This window comes from Meriones unguiculatus, chromosome X (genome assembly GCF_030254825.1).
Source record: "Meriones unguiculatus strain TT.TT164.6M chromosome X, Bangor_MerUng_6.1, whole genome shotgun sequence".
NCBI lineage: Eukaryota > Metazoa > Chordata > Mammalia > Rodentia > Muridae > Meriones > Meriones unguiculatus.
The window spans coordinates 82,853,947-82,881,550 of NC_083369.1; the positions used below are offsets into that span (position 1 = coordinate 82,853,947).

Genomic DNA, 27,604 nt, shown 5'->3' on the forward strand with positions numbered 1-27,604 from the left:
CAATCAGGTCTCATCAGGAGTGGCTGCCATGTCTTCTTCTGTGGTCTGGTAATGCTGTTTCCCCCTCAGAGGGAGGTAATTAAACAGAAGGCCAATCAGTTCATGTCAGAGATAATCCCTGTTCCTATTACAATGGAACCCTTTTGGATACTGAACTGCCATGGGCTACATCTGTGCAAGGGTCTTAGGTTATCTCCATGCATGGTCCTTGGTTGGAGTATCAATCTCAGGAAAGACCCCTGTGCTCAGATTTTTTCAATCCTCAAATTTTTAAGCCAACATGAACAATCCTTGGGAGACATTATCTACTTTATTCTCTATTGGAATGTATTTGATTGCCAGTGATTGTACAGAAACAACATAATATTTACTGAATTATGTCCACTCATGTAAGATTTCCAGACAGTTTCAATGTTTATATCTTTCTCAGGAAGTTGACAAAGAAGTAATGTTTTGCTTGTGCCTTTTATACATCCATGTTGTATGATTACAAAGCCAGTGGATCAAATTGAGAATTGTGATGAGTTTTTTAAAGAACAAAAATCATAACTAGGAAAATAATCTTCATCATACAAAAGAAACACACCAAAAGAGAGATGAGCATGGTAGTGGGAAAGGAGGGTAGAGCAGAAATATCTGAGTTTGGAATATGGATTCATTATCTGGCTTAGGTGAAACTTTGAATGCAAACTACTCTCATAGCATTTTCTATCATTCCTGCTTTTATTTTAATTAAAACTCTAGCATTTTTCACTCATATTATACAATTTGAGAAAAATGTTCAAATAGTAAGGACTAAAAAGTAAACTTCTACCACAAAGGAAAAAAAAAAGACATCTGATAAGCTCCCACCTATTTCTTAACCATCAGTCTTAGGAATATCCTGAGAGCTTGTCAAATGACTGGTTGTTGTCCAGCAACTTATTACTCTTTTTAGCCACTTGGCTTTCTTCTTGCCCTTAGTCTCAGTGAAATGAGAGAATAAGTGTTTGGGTTTGTTAAAATCTTTGAACTGAGATGAACTGGGTTAATCAAATCCCTTTTAAAGGCTTTGGAACCTAGTACCACCATGAATTAAAACAGTTAGTAATGAGACAAACAGGTGAAGGAATAAGGTGATAGGTATTAACAGATACATGTGAAATCCTCTAGTGAGGTGAAAATAGATACTGTACTAGACAAAAGAAATGGAGCCAATGCAAAGAAAAAAGATACTGGACAAAGAAAAGAGTAACAACAACATCTCTCTGTCTATTAATGACCCAGATCTATATGCCTATAAACTTTGCCCTTTCTTTGTGTTTTGATCAGTGTTTCCAGAGTTTCCAGGGACTAATATCAAATTGAAAATATGTAAGGGAAATCTGAATGATCTCTGCTCCTTAAATCCAGAGAAGTTAATAAGACTAAGGATGCATTGAGCCTTAGATTTTACATTCCAAGATCAGTGGAGTGTGCTTTAGTGAAAATGTGAGAGGGGTTTTATTTGGCAAGCCCCTAAACTTAGATAAGGTATAATAATGAGTATATTCTAAGTGGCAGAGTTTGGTTCAAATAGAATCTTCAAGTAGTTGTCTGAGGTAGAATCGAATATTTTAGTTATTAGTCAATACCCTCACTGGAGATACATAAACAGAAGCAGTCAACCACTTAGTAGGGATAATAATGCCATCTTTCAAATGTAAAATGTTTTACAGTGTATGAGGCACTTTATATTATACTAGTTTGTTCTTTTTAACATGATCGTAGTGGGCAATTTTGAGGGTGTGCTAGGGATGGAAGCCAGGAACTTAAGTGCTTGTCTCAGGGCTGGAAGGCATTTTATATTTATTTTTAAAAATGAGAAAGCTAAGGCTCTAAGAGGTTTTATTATCCATCTCCTGCATGAGATACTATGCACTCATTCTTACCTTTTATTGCACAAGCATGAAATGAATTATTTTTTCAAGGATAAATTTGGAAAGCTTAAGTTAATCAGGCCAGTAAGACTTCTAAGTATATTTAAATCATTTTTCTGATGCTGAATATATTTTCAGATAGACTAAACTCGCTTTCACCTCGGTATCACATGAAAACATATGTTTGTCTCTACATCTTAGGAAACTGAGACTAATTAGTACATTGTTGCACAGATACAGAAGGTCCGTGGGTGCAATTTGTACAAAGATGCCTAGATGTACATTTCTCAATTTGGCTGAGCCTGTCTCAATTCTCTTTCCAGACTTTCTAGGGGAAATTCTGTTCAGCTCTGGGGTACACAGCTAAACATAATTCTCAACAGAGTATTATAGAATGGCAGAGAAACACTTAACATACTTAGTCATCAGGGAAATGGAAATAAAAAAAGACTCTGAGATTCCATCTTCTGTCCATTAGAATAGCTAAGATCAAAAACTCAAGTGACAGTACATTCTGGCAAGGATGTGAATAAAGGAGAACCCTCCTCCATTGCTGGTGGGAAAGTAAACTTCTACAACCACTTTGGAAATCAATCTGGCTCTTTCTCAGAAAATTAGGAATAGTGCTACCTCATGAACCAGCTATACCACTCCTGGGCATATATCTGAAAGAGGCTCAAGTATACAACAAGGACTTTCCTCAACCATGTTTGTAGCAGCTGTATTCATAATAGCCAGAGTCTGGAAACAACCCAGATGTCCCTCAATTTAGTAATGGATACAGAAATTTTGGTACATTTACATAATGGAATACTACTTAGCAATTAAAAACAAAGAAATCATGAAATTTGTGGGCAAATGGATGGAACTAGAAAAGATCATCCTAAGTGAGGTATCCCAGGAGTAGAAAGAACACCTGGTATTTACTCATTTATAAGTGGATATTAGCCATATAATGTAGGATACTAATAACCATACTAAAATCTACAAACCTAAAAAAGCTAAACAACAGGGAGAACCCTAGGGAGGATGGTTAATTCTCATTCAGAACGGCAAATAGTATAAACATGAGAAGTGGTGGAAGAGAGGGGGGAAAGATGGGAACCTACCACAGATGTCCTCTGAAAGGCTTCACCCAACAGGGGATCAAAGCAGATGCAAAGGCTCAGCCAAACTTTGGGCAGAGTGCAGGGAATCTTCTGGAAGAAGGAAGGATAGAAAGACCTGGAGAAGACAGGAGCTCCACAAGGAGACTAACAAAGCCAAAAATCTGAGCCCAGGAGGTTCTGTACAGACTGATGCAACAACCAAGAACCATGCATGTAGAGGACATAGAACCCCTGCTCAGATGTAGCTCATAAGCAGCTCAGTCTCCATGTGGGTTCCTGAGTAAGGGGAGCAGGGCCAAGATATTGGTTTCCTGTTCCTTGATCACTTCCATCTGGCAGTGTGTGTTTGCCAGGACACAGAGGAAAAGGATCCAGCTAGTACTGATGAGACCTGATAAGCTAGGGTCAGATAGTAGGGGGGTAAGTCTCCCCTTTCAGTGTACTAGGGGAAGGGGATAGTGGGGAGAAGGAAGGGATGGTGAGACAGTGAGGAGTTGAGGGAGGGGGCTACAATAGGGATACAAAATTAATAAATTGTGAAATATAAAAATAAAATAGTTTAAAAAGAAACTTAAATATGTGACCTGACAGAATAAACAGTGCCTTATTTCTATTAAAAAGTCATGATACTAGAATACTATTTTCAAGTTAGAAATGCATTTTCCTTTCATAATATGAATCCTTTCTGAACTATTATATTTCAAATTATTTCATAATAAATAACATGGCAATGACCACTATTTCTCCAAATGTTGTTGTTGTTTGCTTTATATACATATAACCGTGTAATTTCTTCAAACACAACATAATTGATTTTTCATGTCAAGACTATAGTGACAACTCAGATCATTACTTAATTTCATTTTTGGTGTATGTCTGAAAATGAGGTTTTTGTGCATCTGGGATTTCATCTTTACAGGCGAATCTGCTTTGGTCTTTGTCTGGGAATGTATCTGAATCATTAGTCCCTGTGTGCCTTTGAAGAGATCTGCTCTTTTACCTATACACCTGGTTGTGTATAATGGTGCATATCTGTCCTTTTCTCCAGGTAACTATGGTGTACAAATTCCTGTAATCAGTGGAGTCATCCTCTTTAAATGTTCAAGTTTAGTAGGGGTGAATAATAAAGTTAAGTACCTGGTTTCCAAAGGTATGTTGCTGTTCAAGACCCAGCTGTTATGCAGATGAACTGAATCCTGTGTGCTGGTTGGAGGAGCAGGAGCAGCTGGGCTGGGCTGGCTGCGGGTAGTCATAGATCTTCTTTGAAGAGAGTCCACTGTAGGAGGTGGTTTCCTGGCACAGGTGCAGGCATGCGGAGGAGGTGGCGGTGGTGGGAGGGGTCTGAAGGTAAACTGGTTGTGTGGGCTGCTTTGCATGTCTAAAATCGAGAGAGAAAGTGGCAAAATAGACTTACTTTCCTACTTTGGTACTTTGGGAATACAGCATGACAGACTTACTAGGATTTCAGATAATGTAACTTGTGGGGTGAGGAGAAAGTTTGAAGTTCAGTCTACCTGTAAAAATATGACTTAACTTACGAAAGCACGTACAGCAAGCTTATGAAATGTAAAACATCCACAGATGCATTTACATGTAAATTCCTTAGGAATATACCAGCTAAAAGTAATGAAGCCGCCTCACACAATTTGTCATAGTTTCTGCTACCGAACAAACAAATCATCACGAGATATAAAGATACAGAACAGAAGGTAGCTCACTTCCATCAGTTACAAAAAAAAAAAAAAAAAATCTCACTTCAAAAAATAATAGTGAGATGCACAAATTCTTTGGGAGGAAAATCATTCCACTCTTCAGATAAAAATATAAGGTCACCTTCTTCTGACTTACCTCAGGAAAGGATGATAGCCTGCCTACACAGAAGTAAATCCATACTTCAGAAAAACAGTTCACAAGTGTGTAATTCCACTGTGTGTAACTAATCTCTCCAGTAGCTCAACACCTCAGAGTGCTCCTTGTAAAAGGAAGGTTAAGAAGCCTTTGTTCTGGTCACTGTATACATTTCCATGGCCATGTAGAGCAAAGTTGGCACACCTTGCCTTTTCCCACACCTTTTAGGGAGCGCTGCTAAGTTAGCAGCAGCTTAGGTAGCAGTGGAGAAACTTTTTTTTCCTGTTTGTTTGCAGAGGGGGCAGATTAGACAGCAGTCCTCAGACTCCTGATGCTGCTATTGTTTGGTATTTTTCCACTGCTGTCCCAGTAGGCACATATCAAGACAGGAGAAATTTCCCAATTAAAGTCCCTTGAAAAGAAATCACTATTGTAGTAGATAGCCACCTCTCTTTCACAGGAGAAACATAATAGATGTCAAGTGATTGCTTGTAACGCCAGCACATTCTGGATAAACTTTGTAGATGGCATGGCTTTGTCCCACCTCACCAATGATAGAGTTGAAAAGCAGAAAAATGCCAGAGGCTTTCAGTTCCTAATAGATGGCTCAGCTGGTGTGTTCTGAGACCCACTTTGCAATGACTGATCAGGGAAAAAAAATCACTTCTTTCAATCCTTCCTTTTCAGACATGAATTTTAAAGACACTGGCTTGGTTTTCATACTAAGAAAAAACACATTACTATCCCAGAAGAAAGACTATGAAAAATTCTTGGCTAGAACTTTTAGTACAGGTGGTTCCCCTTTTAAATAAACTCAATGTGTAAAAATATGAATGATACAAAAGACAAATAGGGTAAGGAGTGGTGATTACTTTATTAACATATTCCACTAGGTGTTCAGTTATCCTTATATATTTAAAACAATACATGAAATTTTTAAATTATTCCAGTACTCTATGTTCAGCCCAAATCCCATTACCCTAAAACATTGTCATTAGTACTTAACATTATATTAATATTTGTTAACTTTGGTATTCATACTAAAAATCATAGTCAATAATATGCTTTGCCTTGTTTGGTCCCAAGGAAGCATAAAGTGCTGGAGCACAAAGTACCTGGGAGTGACTTTTATTTCCCAGATGGGAAATTTGGGAAAATTTGTCTAGAAACCAAAGCAAATTACTAGTTTAACCATGAGTTTATAGAACTCATATATGACTCTATGGCTAGTACCCTGGTACAGATTTCTTTAATACAGTTATTTTTTTTCTTCCTATGATTCATAAGCACAGAATCTTCTACATTTTCTAAACATTTCATTTATGTTTGTGTGTCTTTCTTCTACTGTAACTCCTAAAACACAGAATGGAAAGCAGTGTGTAGCATGGTGCTATAAAAGAGCACAGATTTTGGAGGAATGGAAAACTTGGCTTGGAGGTATCATTCATGCTGAAACTTTAACCCTTCCCTTACACTCTGGAGATTATGTTTTATAAAATACCCTTGTTGTCTAATTTGGTTGCTATAAAATGGGGGTGAAGATAATATGCTGATGACTATTTGCTGACTATCATAGATGGAGCTGTTTGAGACTGAGAAGAACACAAAGATTTTGTAGGGATTTTTATTTTTTTATTTTTTTATTTTTTCCTTCAGAAGAGGAAACCAAGGCCCAAAGAGTTGAAATGACTTGCTCGGTCACTCAGTGCCTTAGTTTCTTTTGATATGATAAAATAATATGACAAAAGCAATGTAATGGAGAAATGTTTAACTTACTGCTTGTGGTGGTTTGCATAAGAATGGCCTTCATGGACTAAAGTGTTTGTATGCTTGGCCCATAGGGATTCCACTAATAGGAGATGTGGCCTTGTTGTAGATGTGGCCTTGATGGAGGAAGTATGTCACTTGAGTGGAGGCTTTGAGGTCTCCTATGCTCAAGCTCTGACCAGTGTTACACACTGTCACCTTCTGCTCCCTGCAGACAAAGGTATAGAACTCTCAGCATTCCCAACACCATGTCTGCCTACCCGCTGCCATGGATTCCATCATAATAAGAATGGACTAGGTTATTTCCTGTTTTCTTCTTCTTCTGATGTCCTTCCTCTTTGCCTTTCAGGATGGGGATTGAGCATTTTAGTCAGGGTCCTCTCTATTAGTTTTTTTAGATGTACAGAATTTAGTAGGTTTATCCTATGTTATATGTCTATATGAGTGAGTATATACCATGTGTGTCTTTTTGCTTCTGGGACAGCTCACTCAGGATGATCCTTTCCAGGTCCCACCATTTACCTGCAAATTTCATGATTTCCTTATTTTTCATTGCTGAGTAATATTCCATTGTGTAGCTGTACCACAATTTTTGCATCCATTCTTCAGTGAAGGGCATCTGGGCTGTTTCCAGCTACTGGCTATTACAAATAAAGCTGCTACAAACATGGTTGAGCAAATGTCCTTATTGTGTACTTGAGCCTCTTTTGGATATATGCCCAGAAGAAGAAAACAGGAAACAACCTAGAAACTTGCCACAGAGGGCCTCTGAAAGGCTCTGCCCTGCAGACTATCAAAGCAGATGCTAAGACTTATGGCCAACTGTTGGGCTGAGTGCATGGAATCTTATGTAAGAAATGGGAAATAGTAAGATCAGGAGAGGACAGAAACTCCACAAGGAGAGCAACAGAACCAGAAAATTTGAACACAGAGGTCTTCCCAGAGACTCATACTCTAACCAAGTACCAAGCATGGAAATAACCTAGAACCCCTGCACAGATGTAGTCCATGGCAGTTTAGTGTCCAAGTGGGTTACATAGTAATGGGAAGAGGGACTGCCTCTGACATAATCTGATTAGCCTGCTCTTTGATCACCTCCCTGAGGGGGGAGCAATCTTACCAGGCCACAGAAGATGACAATGCAACCTCACCTGATGTGATCTGATAGACTAAGATCAGAAGGAAGAAGAGGAGGACCTCTCCTATCAGTGGACTTGGGGAGGGGCATGTGTGAAGAACGGGGAGAGAGAGTGGGTGGGATCAGAAGGGGAGGAGGGAGGGACTTATTGGGGGATACAAAGTGAATAAAGTGTAATTAATAAATTAAATTAAATTAAATAGTTAAATAAAAATTTAAATAAAAATATACCAATTAAAACAACAACAACAAAGAATGGAGTAATCCTCTGAAACTGTAAGCCAGCCCCAATTAAATGCTTTCCTTTATAAGAATTGCCTTGGTCATGGTGTCTCTTCACAGTAATGAAACACTGACTAAGACACAGTTAAAAGAACAATCAACCAAGGTGGGGAAGTCAAGGGAGCAGGAGCTTGATGTATTTGATTACATCACATGAGAAAACAGAGAGGGCTGAATGCAAGCTATAGCCCAGCTTGATTTTTCCATCTTATTTAGTTCACAATTCCATGCCTTGGGAATTAAGATGGCATTTCCCACATTAGTCAACATGCAATCAAGAGTATTCCCCATAGGCATGGGCAGAGGCTCCTCTCCAGAGAGAATCTAGAGTTTTTCAAGTTGAGAATTAGTACTCACCATCACATTAAACTGTTATGAATTTGCCTGTGAGATGATTCCTTATTTAGTACTCTTTCTATTACATTACTCTGGAAAACACATATGATTGTTTTCTCTAATTTTAACATTTACTGTTCTTAATATAAGTTTAGCCTCTGCAGTTGCTATACCATGACATTTATTTGATATAATGTGTTTTGTCTTTTCTCTTATAATAAAATATGTATTTCTTAGTGAAGTGTCATTTTCTACTTCTTTTATGTGTCATAAAGCATCAAGTGCAGTACTAGTATAAAGCAAAGCCCCAGAATATTAACTGATAGAAATGATTTTGATTCATTCATGGGGCTTAAAGAATTTCCTTTAGTGTTTTCATTGTTTATCATTCTGGTGCATATCTCCTGAATATCTAGTTGATTGTTCATAGGCAGGTATGTTTCTTCATTGAGTCTTTTCTTTCGACTCTAAGGAAAAAAATACCATCTAAAAGGAGGCATTTTAAACAATTTACACACAATGTGTTAAGAGTAATACTGACAACGTACAGACTTGGCATCAATCATGTAAAGAAAAAGAAGCCATTCTGGTTGTTCACTGTCAAAAAATGGTTTATTTTAGTGTTCATATTTAGAACACATCAAAACAAACACGATAACCACTAGTCTATATTGTAGATATTTATTTTTAGAAAGTTATTCAAAAGAAAGTTCCCATTCAGTAGTGTTGTTCAAAGCAAAAATCATTTAAGATTACCTAGGTTTATTGTTTGCTAAATTTTCTTTATATGTTGAGTCACCTATTAAGAATAATAATAAAACTATAGTTAATTTAAAAGTACTACCATGAAATTATAATATTTCTGCTGCAAGTAGAATTTCTATGTACACTCACTATAATAATATATATATACATGTACATGCATATTTAAGTGCACATACTACATGCATGTATTAATTAATTTTACTATGTATTTTCAGTCCCACATTTTATATGCAGAGACTTTCTTAATGTTAATAAAAGCATTTTCTTTTTTTTAAATAATTATTACATTTTTATTATTTACAGTTTATTCACTTTGTGCCCCAGCTGTAGCCCCCTCCCCCATGTCCTCCCAATCACACCCTCCTTCCCTCTTCTTCTCCTATGCCTCTGCCCCAGTCCAATGATAGGGGAGGTCCTCCTCCCCTTCCATCTGACTCTAGCCTATCAGATCCCAAGACTGGCTGCATGGTCTTCTTCTGGGACCTGGTAAAGCTGCACCCTTCTCAGGTGGAGGTGATCAAAGAGCCAGCCACTGAGTTCATGCCAGAGACAGTCCCTGTTCCTATTACTGGAGAACCCTCTTGGAGACTGAGCTGCCATGGGGTACCTCTGTACAGGGGTTCTAGCTTATCTCCATGTGTGGTCCTTTGTTGGCGTATCAGTGTCACAAAAGACACCTGTGTTCAGACTTTTTGGTTCTGTTGCCCTCCTTGTGGAGAAAAGCATTTTCTTTAAGTGATTTCATAGTATTGGAATGTTTTCCTTAGTAGCCTACATGCAGAGCTTAACCCTCATGAAATGCAAATGATTTCACATTATTTTTTTTTTTTCATCTCAGGAGAAAGACAGGCAATGCACTTGCTCCCTCCAAATGAACCAATTTAACCCTTGGGCTTCATGAAATGGGATTTCCCAACATTAAACAGTAATGAAAAATACATTAGTGTTCAGTGTCAGGAGCTCTACAGCACTAATTCCAACAGGTTTGGAGTCACATGCACTTACTTCTAGATGTTTCTGGCAACCGTACAGCATAGTGCCCAAGAGCAATAAGTTAAATGGGGGGAGGGGTGGAGGCAAGGCCAGGTTTTATGCAAATATCAATGTTCAGACATGCTTTTAAAGTTTTTTTTTTAAGTAAATTAAGTTTTTGGATGTCAAAGTCTAATTCATATAATATACTTATAAATAAGACAATTTCAGGTCTGAGCTCCTAAAATAACTTGGTAAAATAAATCTCTCATGGGGAAATTACTCCAAACTATAAATCTAAGATATTTTAGGTGTGACAGAGTAGTTGGTAGGGGTGTGTTGTTTCAAACAGCACTACCTTTTTATCTAAAAGGTAAGAAAGTTATATGTATCTTCCCCCACCCATTCTGCAGAAGATGTTTAATATGGATCATCTCTGGATAGACTTTGAACAGAAATTACAATAGCTCTGCCAGAATGCCTTGCCTTTTAAATGTTGTTAACATATACAGTGTGTTTTACTACAATGCATAGCATGCATTTCTAAAATTTATTACACTATGAAATACACATGTGAAAATTCTTGAAAAATTATGTTGGCGCATGGGATGGCTAATGTCAGTTGTCAGCTTGACAAGATTTAGAACCATGGGACAGACAGGAGAGTGGACAATCTGTGAAGTTATCTACATTAAGTAATTTATGGAAGGAAGAGCCACTCTGATGTAGGTGACATTTTCTAGACTTGGTCTCTGTTCTGCATGAAAATTGAAAAAGGAGCTGAGATAAATTATTTATTGTTCTATAATTCCTGACTGTGGAAAACAGTATGCCCAACCACCTTCCAATTATACTTCTGTGACTTTCTTGTATGATAGAGTATATCCCTGGACCTGTTTGACAACAATCCCTTCCAAAGTTGTTTCTGTCTGGTATTAATTCTCTCATGGCAACAGAACTAATACAGAGCATAATAGACCCAAAATATCAATGACATATTTAAGAAAAAGGACTTAGTAAGAGCACCAGTATAGTTTTATAATATCAGCAATTAACAAATAAATGAATGCCAAACCAAGTATGTCATTTTACATTCAAAAATGTTTGATATACACTACACTGTCTTGGAATACATCTGTGCAGGGGTTCTAGGTTATCTCCATCCCTGGTACTTGGTTGAAGTATGGGTCTCTGGGAAAACCCCTGTGTTCAAATTTTCTGGTTCTGTTGCTCTCCTGGTGGGGTACCTCTCCTCTCCAGATCTTACTATTTCCCACTTCTTACATAAGATTCCATGCACTCTGCCCAATAGTTGGCCATAAGTCTCAGTGTCTGCTTTGATAGTCTGCAGGGCAGAGCCTTTCAGAGGCCTTCTGTGGAAGGTTCCTAGGTTGTTTCCTGTTTTCTTCTTCTTATGATGTAATTACTCTTTGCCTTTCGGGATGGGGATTGAGCATTTTAGTCAGGGTCCTCTCTCTTGCTTAGTTTCTTTAGATGTACAGATTTTAGTAGGTTTATCCTATATTACATGTCTATATGAGTGAGTATATACCATGTGTGTCTTTCTGCTTCTGGGACAGCTCACTTAGGATGATCCTTTCCAGGTTCCACCATTTACCTGCAAATTTCATGATTTCCTTATTTTTCATTGCTGAGTAATATTCCATTCTGTAGATGTACCACAATTTCTGCATCCATTTTTCAGTTGAGGGGCATCTGGGCTGTTTCCAGCTTCTGGCTATGACAAATAAAGCTGCTACAAACATGGTTGAGCAAATATCCTTACTGTGTACTTGAGCCTCTTTTGGATATATGCCTAGGAGTTGTATGGCTGGATCTTGAGGAAGCACTATTCCAAGTTGTCTGAGAAAGCACCAGATTGATTTCCAGAGTGGTTGTACAAGTTTATATTCCCACCATCGTGGAGGAGGGTTCCCTTTTCTCCACAGCCTCTCCAGCATGTGTTGTCTCTTGAGTTTTTGATTTTGGCCATTCTGATGGGTGTAAGGTAAAATCTCAGGGTCGTTTTGATTTGCATTTCCCAGATGGTTAATGATGTTGAACATTTCTTTAAGTGTTTCTCTGCCATTCTATATTCCTCCACAGATAATTCTCTGTTTAGCTCTGTTCCCCATTTTTAATTGGATTATTTGGTTTGCTGCTTTTCAGCTTAATGAGGTCCCATTTATTGATTGTTGTTCTTAGAGCCTGTGCTGTTGGTGTTCTGTTCAGGAAGTTGTCTCCTGTACCACGAAAAGGTGAGGACTTCCTCCCTTCTTATCTTACCCTAGCCTATCAGGTCTCATCAGGACTGGCTGCATTGTCTTCCTCTGTGTGCAGTCAAGGCTGCACCCCCACAGGGAGGTGATCAAAGAGACAGCCACTGAGTTCATGGCAGAGACAGCCCCTGTTCCCCTTCTAATCTCTGAAGAAATAATTAGAAGACAATATCAGAAGATGGAACTATCTCTCATGCTCATGGATTGGCAGGATTAACATAGTAAAAATGGCCGTCTTACCAAAAGCAATCTGCAGATTCAATCCAATTCCCATCAAATCACTAATGCAATTCTTTACAGAACTTGAAAGAAAAATTTTCAACATCATATGGGATAACAAGAAACCCAGAATTGCTAAAACAATCCTCTACAATAAAAGATCTTCTGGAGGTATCTCCATCCTTGATCTCAAGCTGTACTGTAGAGCAACAATATAAAACTGCATGGTTCTGGCAGAGAAACCAACTGGTGGATTAATGGAATCTAATAGAAGACCCTGAAAAATATCCACGCACTTTTGGACAACTGAATTTTGACCAAGATGCCAAATCCATTCAGTGGATAAAAGATAGCATCTTCAACAAATTGTGCTGGCCTAATGGGATATATACATGTAGAAAAATTCAAATACATCCATACTTATCATCGTGAACAAAACTAAAGTCTAAGTGGAGCAAAGACATCAACATAAAACCAGACACACTTAATCTGTTAGAAGAAAAAGTGGGGAAGAGCCTTAAACTCATTGGCACAGGAGACAACTTCCAGAACAAAACACCAACAGTACAGGCTCTAAGAGCAACAATCAACAAATGGGACTTCATGAAACTGAAAAGCTTCTGTAAAACAAAGGACACTGTTGTCAGAAGAAAATGTCAACGTATAGCTGAAGGATCCTCACCAATACTCAACTTCCTTATTCATCAGGGAAATGGAAATCAAAACGACCCTGAGATTTCAGCTTACACCCATCAGAATCACTAAGATTAAAAACTCAAGTGACAACACATGCAGAAGAGGTTGTGGAGAAAGTGGAACCCATTCCTTGTGGGCATGTCAACTTGCACAATCACTTTGGAAATCAATCTGGAGTTTTCTCATACAATTAGGAATAGTACTTCCTCAAGATCCAGCTATACAACTCCTAGGCATATATCCAAAAGTTGCTCAAGTATACAACAAGGACATTTGCTCACCATGTTTGTAGGAGCTTTGTTTGTAATAGCCAGAACCTGGAAACAACGCAGATGCCCCTCAGTTGAGGAATGGATTACAGAACTTGAGGTATATCTACACAATGGCATATTATTTAGCAATTAAAAAACAAGGACATTGTGAAATTTGCAGGCAAATGGTGGGAACTGGAAAAGGGCTTCCTAAACAAGGTATCTCAGAAGCAGAAAGACACACAAGATATATACTCACTCATAAGTGAATATTAGATATATAATGTAGGATAAAAATACTAAAATTTGTATACCTAAAGAAACTAATCAAGAAGGAGGACTCTGGCTAAGGTGCTCAATCCGATTCAGATAGGCAAAAAGGATGGACATCAGAAGAGGGAAAACTTAGGGAACAGGACAAGAGCCTAACAAAAAGGGCCCCTGAAAGGCTCTACCCTGCAGGGTATCAGAGCAGTTGCTGAGACTTATAGACAAACTTTGGGTAGAGTGCAGGAAATCTTATGAAAGAAAGGGGGGATAGGAAGACCTGGAGAAGACAAATCTTCCATAATGAGAGCAATAGAACCAAAAAATCTAGGCACAAGGGTTTTTTTCTGAGACTAATACTCCAAACAAAGGCCATTCATGGAGATAACCTAGAACTCCTGCACAGATATAGCCCATGGCAGTTCAGTGTCCAAGTGGGTTTCATAGTAATGGGAACAGGGACTGTCTTTGACATGAACTGATTGGCCTGCTCTTTGATCACCTCCCCCTGAGGGGGGAGCAGCCTTACCAGACCACAGAGGAAGACAATGTAGCCACTCCTGATGAGACCTGATAGACTAGGATCAGAAGGAATGAGAGGAGGTCCTCCCTTATCAGTGGACGTGGGGAAGGGCATGTGTGGAGAAGGGGAAGGGAGGGTGGGATTGGGAGGGGAGGATGGAAGGAGCTACAGGGGGAATACAAAGTGAATAAAATGTAATTTAAAAAGAAAAAAGAGGTCATGAATTTGAAGAGGAGGGTATATGATATGGTTTAGAGAGATTAAAGAGAAGGGAGAAATATAATTATAATCTCAAAAAGTTCTAATGTTTATATATGTGTATAGACATGTGTATGGGGCAGATGCATACAACAACAGAAAGATGCAAGTGGGTAGAAACAGAATAATTCACAATTAAGGCAGATGACTGGAGGAGAAGTGTCACAAATGCTCTGGAGTTAGGCTACCAATAAATTACAATGCTTTAAATTTTACATTAACTCAATTTCGTTCTGGATTAATGAACTCTGAATTTTCCTCCAGATCTTTGACACCATTCAGTGTCTTTGAGATGGTAAATCATACATCTCTTAAGACTTTGTATGATCCTCTCATTAACCTGTCAAGAAAGATATTATTCATTGGATATTTTCGTTAGTTTTGTGCTGGTCTTTGTCATAACCATTAAAAGTTATGGGCGATGTTGAAGTATCTCCCATAATTTGAAATTATTATGCTGAAACTCATTTTGTACTCTCAGCTCTCTTGTGTTTACCTTCAAAGCAAGAAATCAACCTCCAGAAAGTTAGTTTGTATGTCTAATTTGGTTCCTTTCCTGTTAATCAGATAAGCGTAACAAGGGAAAAAAAAATCAGTGAAAAATTGACCAAACAGCATTCTCCCAGTCCAATTTCCTCTGTTTTTTCTGTTGTGCACACTGAATTGCTTTTACATCATGGAATCACCCAACCTTAGGCATAATACTCAACATTTTGTCTATAAGTGGCTTGTTTGCTAAATTAATCAACCCTTCAATTCAGATTAAGACGAGTCAACTTGGAATTTATGAGCAAGAAAAAAGAAAGCATTCTAATATGTGTTGTTCTGCTTAAATTACTGAAGTCGCAAAATTACTTAATTTTTATGGTGGTGAAAAATAGAATACAACTTTGCTTATATTTTCAAACTATTTTGACAATTTTAAAGACTGGTTTTGGGGAAATCCAAGATGGCTGTGCTAAGAGGACACTGTGTGGGACAAGCAGCACAGCAGTGACTGCACAACAACCAACAGGCTGAACTTTGGGTCATAAAACACAAGTGATTGTGTTTCCCAGGTTAAAGAAAATCCCATGGTGTAGAAAGCAATCACTTCCACTCTCAGGTCACCCAGCTAAACCCTGGAAGAGTACCTGGGTCCCAGCAGGTGCTTGGTTGCCAGCCCAGAGCCACATACCTGCATCCTGTACTCACCATCCCAGACTGAACTGTGGACCCCAAAACACCACAGACTGAGACTCCCTGTCAGGAGGAAACTCCACGGTGGTGGAAATAACAGGTCTTACCTCAGGACACCCATCTCAGAAAAGTTTCTGGACTCCTTGAGGCTCCAGACTCTAGCCTCTTGCTACATGCAAGAGTGCTGTGCTCACCTCCCACTGATTACTGCTTGGGTACTGAAACATAGAGCTCCAAAATGAGACATATAGAAGCCTTGTATCCACAGGTTCAGCCCCAGACACTTCCCCAAGGCACAACCTATCTACCTAGCTAAACTGAAGAAACTATGAGGCTCTCTGCCTCTTCAAGGGGTCTGTGCCCAGCAAACAAAGTGTAAGAGCAGCAGCAGCAGCCCACTAAATTCAGAAGAGGTAACACAGGGGCAGGGAAGCTGTCTCCAGGACTTCTGCTGGTGAAAGGAGACCCTCCTCCAACTACCAAAGTCCACAGTTGGCACACAGGTCCATACACCAAAGGTTAGCTATGGCAATTCCTGGGAAGCACCGGCCATTCGGTGACCATACCCAAAAAGCTGAGGAGACCTCCTTCAGGAACAACCATCTTTCTGCCAAGGGGATTCTACCCACACTAGGATTCCAGGAGGTACCAGAAACTAAGAGTCAATATTTGAATCAGCCAGATGGGTAGAGGTCAGCATAAAAACACAACCAACAAGCCAAAATAATATGACATCTCCAGAACCCAGTTATTCAGAAGCAAGTAGCCCTGGACACCCTATCTTAAATGAATTCTAAGAAGATGACCTTACATCTATGCTTATGAAGAGGTTAATAGAGTAAAAAAATAAAATGTTTAAAGAATTAGAGGAAGATGATGTCAAAGAGATTATGGCCATTCATAAAGAAATGGAGGAGGAGAAAGTCAAACAGAGTATGACATCCATAAAGAAATACAGGAAGATGCCACCAAACAGTTGTGTTCTTCAGAGAGGAAATAATTAAGTCACTGAAAGAAATCAAAGAAACAGAAGAATATTCAAACAAACAGGTGAAGGAATTGAAGGAAAATACAGTTGTACAGGTGAAGGAAATCAACAAAATGACTCAAGATCTGAAGATAGAATTGGAAAAATTAAAGAAAATAAAAACAGAGGAAATCATGGAGAAGGAAACAGGAACTACAGAGGTAAGCATAACCAACAGACTACAAGAGATGGAAGAAAGAATGTCAGGTGTGGAAGATGCAATGGAAGATATCGATAGATCTGTCAAAGAAAATGTTAAATCTAAAAAATTTCTGACACACAGCATCCAAGAAATCTAAGAAAACATGAAAGGAAAAACAAAAACAAAAACAAACAACCTAAGTATAATAAGAATAGAAGAAAAAGAATATTCCCTTCTCCAAGGCTCAGAAAATATTTTCAACAAAATCACAGAAGAAAAATTCCCCAATTTAAAGAAGAGGCCTACAAAAGGCCTACAGAACACCTAAGTTAGACCAGAAAATAAAATCCTCTTGCCACATGATAATCAAAACAGTAAGTATAAAGAACAAAGAAAAAATACTAAAAGCTGCAAGGAGAAAAGGCCAAGTAATGTATAATGGCAAAACAATCAAAATCACACCTGACTTCTCAACAGACTATGAAAACCACAAAAAAGCCTCATGCAGACTGTTAAGAGAACAAAGATGTCAGCCAAAGCTACTATACCCAGCAAAACTCTCAGTCCTCATAGACAGAGAAAACAAGATATTCAATGACAAAAACAAATTTCAACAATACCGACCCACAAATCCAGTATTACAGAAGATACTAGAAAGAAAAATACAACCCAGAAAAGCTAACTACATTCAGGAAAACACAGGAAACAAATAACCTCACTGCAGCAAAAATAAAAGTAGCCGAGCACACAAACACACTACCACAGCCAATAGCAAAATCAAACATCTAACAGCCACTGGTCATTAATATACCTTAACATCAGTGGACACAAACAGAAAAGAATTTACCTTCTCAGCACCGCATGGAACCTCCTCCAAAATCGACCATATAGTTGGTCACAAAGCAAGCCTCAAAAGATACAAGAATATTGAAATAATCCCTTGTATCCTATCTGATAACCATGGCCTGAAGCTGGACCTCAACAACAACAGAAATAGTAAAAAGCCTACACTCATATGAAAAGTGAACAACTTGGTACTCAATGACAGCTGGGTCATGGAAGAAATAAAGAAATTAAAGACTTTCTAGAATTCAAAGAAAATGAAGGTCCAACATATCCAAACCTATGGGACACAATGAAATAAGTGCTAAGAGGAAACTTCATAGCACTAAATAAGTACCTTCAAGAAGAAATTCAAAACATTTCATACAAGTAACTTAACAGCTCACCTGAAAGCCCTAGGGGAAAAAGAAAAGAAGCAGACACACCCAAGAGAAGTAGATGGCTGGCCATAATCAAAATCAGGGCTGAAATCAATACATTTGAAACAAATAAAATAATTCAAAGAATCAGTGAAAAAAAGAGCTGGTTCCTTGAGAAAATCAAAAAGATAGACAAACCCTTAGCCAAATTAACTAAAAGACAGAGAGAAACTATGCAAATAAAAAAAAAATCAGAAAAGGGAGATATAACAACAGATACCAAGGAAATCCAAACAATCATTTTGTCTTACTTCAAAAGCCTATATGCCACAAAATTTGAAAATATGAATGAAATGGACAATTTTCTAGATCAATTCTACTTACCAAAGCTGAATCAAGACCAGGTAAATAAATTAAATAGTCCTATATCCCTTAATGAAATAGAAGTTGTCATCAAAAGTCTCCCCCCCCAAAAAAAAAAAAAAACAACCCAGTGCCAGATGGTTTGGGCACAGAATTCTAACAGACCTTTAGTGTCCAAGTGCGTTAATAGTAATGGGAAGAGGGACTGCCTCTGACATAATCTAATTGGCCTGCTCTTTGATCACCTCCCCCTGAGGGGGGAGCAGCCTTCCCAGGCCACAGAAGATGCAATGCAGCCACTCCTGATAAGATCTGATAGACTAAGATCAGAAGGAAGGAGAGGAGGACCTCCCCTATCAGTGGACTTGGGGAGGGGCATGCATGAAGAAGAGGGTGGGAGGGTGGGATCGGGAGGGGAGGAGGGAGGGGCTTATGGGGGGATACAAAGTGAATAAAATGTAATTAATAAAAAATAAAATAATAGTAAAAAGGAAGAGCTATGTCCAATTCTCTTCAAACTATTCCACAAAATAGAAACAGAAGGAACATTCCCAATCTCATTCTATGACGCCACAGTCACCTCACAAAGACCCAAAAAAGAAAGAGAATTTCAGGCCACTCTCCCTTATGAACTTTGATACAAAAATATTCAACAAAATACTTGCAAACCGAATCCAAGAACACATCAGAAATATCATCCACTATGACCAAGTAGGCTTTGTACTAGGTATATAGGGCTGTTTCAATATATGGAAATCCATCAATGTAATCCACCACATAAACAAAAAAGAAAAAATAACACATGATAATCTCCTTAGATTCTGAAAAATTATTTGACAAAATCTAATATCAATTCATGTTTAAAGTCCTGGAGAGATCAAGGATACAAAGGAACTTACCTAAACATAGTAAAGGCAATATACAGCAAAACTATAGCGAACATCAAACTAAATGGAGAGAAACTTAAATCAACCCCACTAAAATCAGGTGTAAGGCAAGGTTGTCCACTCTCTCAATATCTCTTCAACATAGTTCTTGAGGTCATTGCAAGAGCAATAAGACAAACAAAGGAGATCAGGAGATTCTGTTTGGAAAGGAAGTATCAATATTTGCAGATGATATAATAGTATACATGAGTGACCCCCAAAGGTTCTACCAGGGAAATTCTACAATTGATAAACACCTTCAACAAAATGGCTGGATACAAAATTAACTCAGTACAAAAAATCAGTAGCCCTCCTGTATTCGGAAGACAAATGGGCTGAAAAAGAAATCAGTAAAACAAAACCCTTTACAATAGCCACAAAGGTGTAACTCTAACCAAGCAAGTCAAAGACTTGTGTGAAAAGAACTTCCAGTTTCTGAAGAAAAAAAAATAGAAAATATCAGAAGATGGAAAGATCTCTCATGCTCATGGCTTGGCAGGATTAACAGTAAAAATGGCATCTAAGCAAAAGAAATCTACAGATTCAATGTAATTCCCATTAAATTACCAACACAGTTCTTGACAGAAATTGAAAGAAAACTTCTCAACATCATTTGGAGTAACAAGACACCCAGAATCACTAAAACCATCTTCTACAATAAAAGGTCTTCTGCCGGTATTTCCATCCCTGATTTCAAGCTATAGAGCAACAGTAATAAAAATGGCATGGTATTTGGCATAGAAAGAGGCTGGTGGATCAATGGAATCAAATAGAAGACCCAGAAATTAACCCACACACTTACAGACAGCTGATTTTTGAGAAAGATGCCAAAAACATAAAATGGAAAAGATATAGCATCTTCAACAAATGGTGCTAGTCCAACTGGATATACAGATGTAGAAAAAATCAAATAGATCCATACTCATCACCCTGAACAAAACTAAAGTCCAAGTGGATCAAAGACCTCAACATAAAACTAGACATATTAAATCTGTTAGAAGAAAAAGTGGGGAAGAGCCTTGACATCATAGGCACAGGAGACAACTTCCTGAACAGAATACCAACAGCACAGGTTCTAAGAACAATCAATAAATGGGACCTCATGAAACTGAAAAGCTTTTGTAAAGAAAAGAACACTATGTTCAGAACAAAATGACAGTCTACAGATTGGGAAAGGACCTTCACCAACCATATATCTGACGGAGAGCTAATATGCTGAATATGTAACAAACTCAAGAAGTTAAACAGCAAAAAATCAAGTAATTCCATTAAAAATGGGGTACAGAGCTAAACAGAGAATTCTCTATAGAGGAATATTGAATGGCAGAGAAAAACTTAAAGAAATGCTTAACATCCTTACTCATCAGGGAAATGCAAATCTAAAGGACCTTGAGATTTCACCTTATACCCATCAGAATGGCTAAGATCAAGAACTCAAGTGACAACATATTCTGGAGAAGATGTAGAAAAAGGGGAACCCCACTCCATTGCTATTGGGAAAGTAAATTTCTACAACCACTTTGGAAATCAATTTGGCGCATCCTTAGACAATTAGGAATAGTGCTACCTCAAGACCCAGCTATGTCACTTCTAGATATATATCTAAATGATGCTCAAGTATACAACAAGGACATTTGCTCAGTCATGTTTGTAGCTGCTTTATTCATAATATCCAGAATCTGAAAACAACCCAGATGTCCCCCACTTAAGAAATGATTATAGAAATTGCATTACATTCACACAATGGAATGCTACTCAGCTTTTAAATACAAGGTAATCATGAAATTTGTAAGAAAATGGTGGGAACTAGAAAAGATCATCCTGAGTGAGGTTTTCCAGAAGCAGAAATACACACATGGTATATACTCACTTATAAGTGGATATTAGACATATAATGAAATGTAATTAATGTAAAAAGTAAAAATTTAATTGAAAAAATCCTTAATAGCATGCTACTATTGCTTGCGACCATTACAAATAATTATGGAAAGAAAAACAGGAGCTCATTTAGTCAGTTTTGGAATACTTATACAATGATGCAGAGTGAAGAAATGAGCATATTGATTTCAGTTTTTTAAGTGGATCGATACCATAAATTCTCTATTATTACTTTACTTAAAGAAAACTGTAATAGCCAGAGGCAATGACTGACTACAATGAAACTGATTTCCAGACACATTCAGACAATTGCACATATGTACTTCCCAAAATTGTGATGGCATGCACAGGATCTGAGCATATGGGAGCCAGACAAAAATCACAGCATAGAGTTGGGAGATAGTTAGGAAGTTCCACTCCTATCTGAGGAACTATTGGTAACTGATAGCTTCCTGGGAGGGGGAGTTAATTTTCCTTAAAGGTGTGTCTCTAGGTAGGTGGAACACACTCCAATAAATAGTTACATGACCAAGAGTATATAGTCAGCACTAATGGGACTATATTTTTTAATGAGAACTTAAAGATGGTTAGAAGCAGAATCAGGGTGGATCTAAGAGGACTTTGAAGAATGGAGTAGACTTGATCAAATACTATGTATGAAATTCTCAAAAAATTAATGTAAATATGTATAAAAAGATATCTTTGTATAAGTTTAGATTGAAGGTAAATTGTGACATTTTGAAGTGATGATGAAGTCAGTAACAGGCATAGACTCAGATCAGTAGCTGTGCCATTTACTATTAAATTCAGGAAAGAGCAACTATATCTTTTAAGCCTCTGTTTTCTCTTCTGTGAAATTGAGATAGTATTACTGTCTTTCAAAACTTTTGAGAATGATGCAGACAGCCTTAATTTGACCTGATAGCTAGGGTAAGATGGAAGAGGAGGAGGTCTTCCCCTCTCAAGGGACTAAGGAGAAGGCATAGGGGGAGAAGAGAGAGGGTGGATGGGACTCAGAGGAGAAAAGGGAGGGGGCTACAGCAAGGATACAAAATGAATAAATTGTAATAAATATAAATAAAAAGAATATATTAAACAAACAAAAACCTTTTGAGAATCAAATGAATGCATATAGAGAGCAATTGGTATAATATATATAAAGAGTACATATAAACATACTAGTACTAAATGAATGATGAATTGCTGAGCACCATGAAATCTATAAAATTAAGGTACTACCTGAAAGTATATTAAAATAAATCTACTTGGTTTCCAGATACTTGGTTACTAACAATTTATACAAATAGTTAAAAATTATTTCTATACTTTTCTCTTTCTCCTTCTCTTTTAAAACTTTTATAAAGATATTATTGAAGTCATAAGTATAATAATTGTTGATATCTATCCTTTAAGATTCCTCTATGTACTCTGAACACCCTCTATTGATTAGCTTTTCTATTATTCTCAGCTCCTTTTACCTCAGATAACAAGTCGTGTTTTGTGCTTCTCAGAAAACAAGTCGTATTTTGAGGACTTTTGCATACCTCTCCATACTTACTTGATTGGGGGTATGCACGTTTGTTGAATGTACCTATTTCAACAACACCTCACAACTTAGCCATTATAGCAAATTGTAAAGAGATAATACTTCCATGCATGCAACATTGATTATTTGTATTTAGGAGGCACCATTCATCTGCATCCCTCAAAGACTTCACAAATATTATGTGAAGCTTTATTCACTGTGCCAAGCTTCAAGCAAACTTGCCTTTCAAAGAATTTTCTTAAAGTATAACATCACATCAGGGCAGTAGTTTGGGTACCTGGTCAAAGCGTAGAATGTTCAGAAACATCTAAAAATAGTACGTGTGAAATACCACACAGCAAATTATGACTGTGATTTAGAAGTGGAATGAACTATAAGTAGAGCTTTCATAGTAGATATATAAAGAAAGACCTTATAATATTGATATAAATATCAGTAGTCACATTACGTACTCACAGTAACCAAGCATTTTTCCATCATGTAATAACTTTCCTTCACCATGTTCACAAATATAATTTTAATGCATGACATAGTGATGATAGTTTATATTACATGTAAAGAGCACAAGTATCATCTAAGCTTGTATTTCAAATGCTAAGTGTAGTATCTATATTACATATAGCAAACTTAGTTATTGCTGGTTAGTTAATATAATAATTATTAAAATTATGCACTTGGATCTGCAATCCAGATTTGTTTAAAAATATTCATTGAAAACTGAAAAGAAAACTGGACATAATGCAGAGATCAGCAGATCATAAGGAGCCCAGTTCCAACAGATATTTCTATATCTCAGCTCCTGCATTTGTGGTTCAAGGAACATTGCAGAAGAGGGTCCAGATAAAATGGAAGAGGCAGAATACCAGGATGTCTATGGCAAAACAGTCTGCTAGTATAAAGAAGAAATTGCATAAACGAGATGATAACACTGGCAATGTTAACAGAGGATATATTAACATGGAAAGGGGAACATTTTTCCAGGTCCTACTCATAGATAAAGAACAACAGTTATCTAATGACTGCTGGGAAAAGGTAAATTAGTCTCTCTCATGGATTAACTCCTATTCATCCCTGAAACTACATACACACTATTTTAGCTAGGGTTTCTATTAAAGAGACACCATGACCACAGCACTTCTTATAAATTAAAACATTAAATTGGAGATGGCTTATAGGTTCAGAAGTTTAATTCATTTTTGTCATAATGAGAAGCATGGTGGCATGCAGGAAGACATAGTGCTGGAGAAGTAGCTGAGAATCCTGCATTTAAATCCACAGACAACAGAAAGAGAGAATGACACTGGGTCTGGCTTGAACATATGAGACCTTAAAGCCCACCTCCAGTGACACACTTCCTCCAACAAGAACACACTCACTCCAATAAGGCCACACCTTCTATTACTGCCACTCCCTATGACCCTATGGGCCATTTCTGTTCAAGCTTCCTCCATGCACAAAATAACTAAAATGGGCTCAGCAAGTTGTATTTATATATCAGTTTTGCATGCACACATATATATGTATGTAGCAATAATATTAAAAGAAAAAGAGCCCATCAACTTGACAGTAAGGGCCATGGGAGGGGTTTGAGGGAGGATAGTTGACAGGGCTGGTTAGAGGAAAAGAACTAGAAAATTAATGCAATTACATTTCAATTAATGCATATAAAGTAATTTTAAAAGAAGACTTAAATTCACATTTGTATTTATTGTTTATACTACTACTGCTTTTTCTCTTGTCTGTTAAAGTATATACTTGGAAGAAAAAGAGAAAGAAAAAGAAAAAAGATTCTCCCCTTGTCTCTGTAATGTTTCAACAATGATGGAAAGAGGCAAAGCTACTCAGATATTTAGATCACTTCCCTACTTTAACAATATTTTTGTTACATTTATTTGTGCATGTACACGTGTCTGTTCACGTATATCACAGTGCACATATGGAGAGAGGAGTATATTAGAGACTCTCTTCTGAGAGTCAGTTCTGTCACTTTACCACATGTGCCCTGGGATCAAACTCAGGTTATCAGGCTTGGTGGTAAGCTGCTTTATCTTCTGGGCCATCATGTTGGCCTTCTTCCCAACTTTTGGTTGCTGTCTCACACACTTTTGTTATCATGGAAACTGTGGCTAATCATTGAGGGGCTATGTAAAACAATCTTACTTTTATAATACAAATGAAAACAAATCTCACAAAAATCTTAAATTTATTAGAGCCTAGAAAAACATATTATTCAATACACAGTTTAGATGGAGAAACTACTAGCTTCATTTACTACATCTTCATAGTATTATTATTTTTGTTGTTCCTCTTTTCTCTTGTTATACTTTCTTACTCATGTATATATTATGCTATAGAATTAGACTGCTTTTCGGACTGTCACTGACATGAACTTAGTGGCTAGCTCTTTGACCATCCTCCACCCCCACCCTGAGGGAGTAGCAGCCTTGCCACATCACAGAGGAGGACAATGCAACCAGTCCTGATCAGACCTGATAAGCTAGAGTCAGATAGAAGGGGAGAAGGACCTCTCCTATCAGTGGACTAGGGGAGGGAAATAGGAGGAGAAGAGGGAGTGATGGTGGGACTGGGAGGGAATGAGGAGGGGGCTACGGCTGGGATTCAAAGTGAATAAAATGTAATTAATGTAAAAAATAAAAATTTAATTTAAAAAAGAATTTAAGTGTTTTAAAATGTTAATTATTAATAATGTGAGAATTTTAAACCTTCTGGAGGTATGGATAATTCTCACCTCTTTGAAGACAACACAGCATTTTGCCATTATGAATTATACGTGCCTTAATATTAAAAAATAGGACTCTCAGAGAAAAGAAGAAGCTTCTATTTCCAGGCCTTGGGTACATCGGCATTAAGCTAGATCCACTTTCTGACACTCAGCCACCTCTCTTGGGAGTCTCAGAAAACCACATTATATGTGCTTACATTGTGATTGCCATTCATCTTTATTGTAACCAATGGAGTTAAAAATGTTGACTCTGATTTTTACATATAGTAACTTAAACCAAAATCTATTACTAGGTTTCTTTATTTGTAACACAATTTAATTTGCTCAAGCACAGATAATTAAATCTCTTTTTCTGATTTTCTGTAGCAAATATTCTAACCTCAGGAGTACCTATAAAATATTTTTATGTGACTCAGAGCAACATGATGTGGCATATAATTTTTATCCTAAGTTAATCTGGAAACTACCACAAAAGACAATGGTTCAAGAAGACAAGTAAGCTATTTATGTCTATGATTTCTCTTTCCACAAATATTTCTGTGAACACTGAACCATGTTTACTAATGGAATATTATGTAGAGAAATAGATTCTTATTTTAAATGCCAATTTTCATTCATGATGTCCATCACTTCCTTTATGGGGAATGCCAAGTTAGATTCAAATAAATGTTATCAAAGTAAAATAGATTTATTTAAGCGATAAATTCTATGTAGGAATATTTCATGCCTCTAAATGCACTTTACAATTACAGCAATGTTCCCCCAAAGTATTTATATCTCTCCCTTCTTCCATAAGATTCCCTGCACTCTGCCCAAAGTTTGGCTATAAGTTTCAGCATCTACTTCAATACACTGCTGGGTAAAGTCTTTCAGAAGTCCTCTGTGGTAGACTCCTGTCCTGTTCCCTGTCTTCTCCCAATTCTGATATCTATCCTGTTTGCCCTTCTGAATAAGGGTTAAGCACCTTCCCCAGGTTACTCCTTGTTGTTTAGCTTCTTTATCATTATAGATTTTAGTATGTTTATCCTATATTTTATGGCTAATATCCACTTATAAGTGAGTTTATACCATGTATGTTTTTCTGCTTCTAGGTTATCTCACTCAGGATGACCTCTTCTAGTTCCATCCATTTGCCTACAAATTTCATGATTTCCCTTATTTTTAAATTCTTGAATAGTATTCCATTGTGTAAATGTTCCACAGATTCTGTATCCATTCTTCAGTTGAGGGACATCTAGGTTGCTTACAGATTCTGGCTATTATGAATACAGCTGCTATGAACATAGTGAAACAAATGTACTTGTATGGTTGAGCATCTTTAGACTATATGCCCAAGAGTGATATAGCTGGATCTTGAGGTAGCACTATTTCTAACTTTCTGAGAAAGTGCCAGATTGATTTCCAAAGTGCTTGTACAAGTTTACATTCCCACCAGCAATGGAGGAGGGTTCCTCTTTCTCTACAACCTTTCCAGCATATGCTTTCCCTTGAATTTTTGGTCTTAGCCACTCTGGAGGGTGTTAGGTGAAATCTCAGAGTCACTTTGATTTGTATTTTTTGGATGACTAAGAACACTGGGCATTTCTTTAAGTGTTTTTCTGCCATTTGACATTCCTCTTTTGAGAATACTCTGTTTAGCTCTATTCCATATGTTTTAATTGGATTACTTGGTTTGTTGCTATTTCTGATAGGCAAGGGTCAGAGAGTAGGGGAGAAGGATCTTGCCTATCAGTAAACTAAGGGAGGAGCATAGTGGGAAGAGCAAGGGAATATGGGACCACAAGGATATTAGGGAAGGGGATACATTTGGGATAGAAAGTGAATAAATTGTAATTAATAATGATGATGATGATGATAAAAAGAATTACAACAATGGATAACTATGAGGAGCAATTAGGGACTTAGTATACAAATAGTAACAACATATATGTTACTGTTATAATAGCTGTAATGTTTGGTTATATTAACTAAACTCATAGCATAATGCTCC

At 37.4% G+C, this 27,604-nt stretch overlaps 1 protein-coding gene across 1 annotated transcript in view; it reads right to left on the reverse strand.

Moving 5' to 3' along the window:
* Positions 1-27,604, reverse strand: part of Tenm1 (teneurin transmembrane protein 1) — a 1,125,448-nt gene that overhangs the window by 478,820 nt on the left and 619,024 nt on the right. Inside the window, exon 5 of the mRNA XM_060375702.1 lies at positions 4,145-4,385. Coding sequence (XP_060231685.1) covers positions 4,145-4,385 — 241 coding nt within the window. The remainder of the gene's footprint in view (positions 1-4,144; positions 4,386-27,604) is intronic.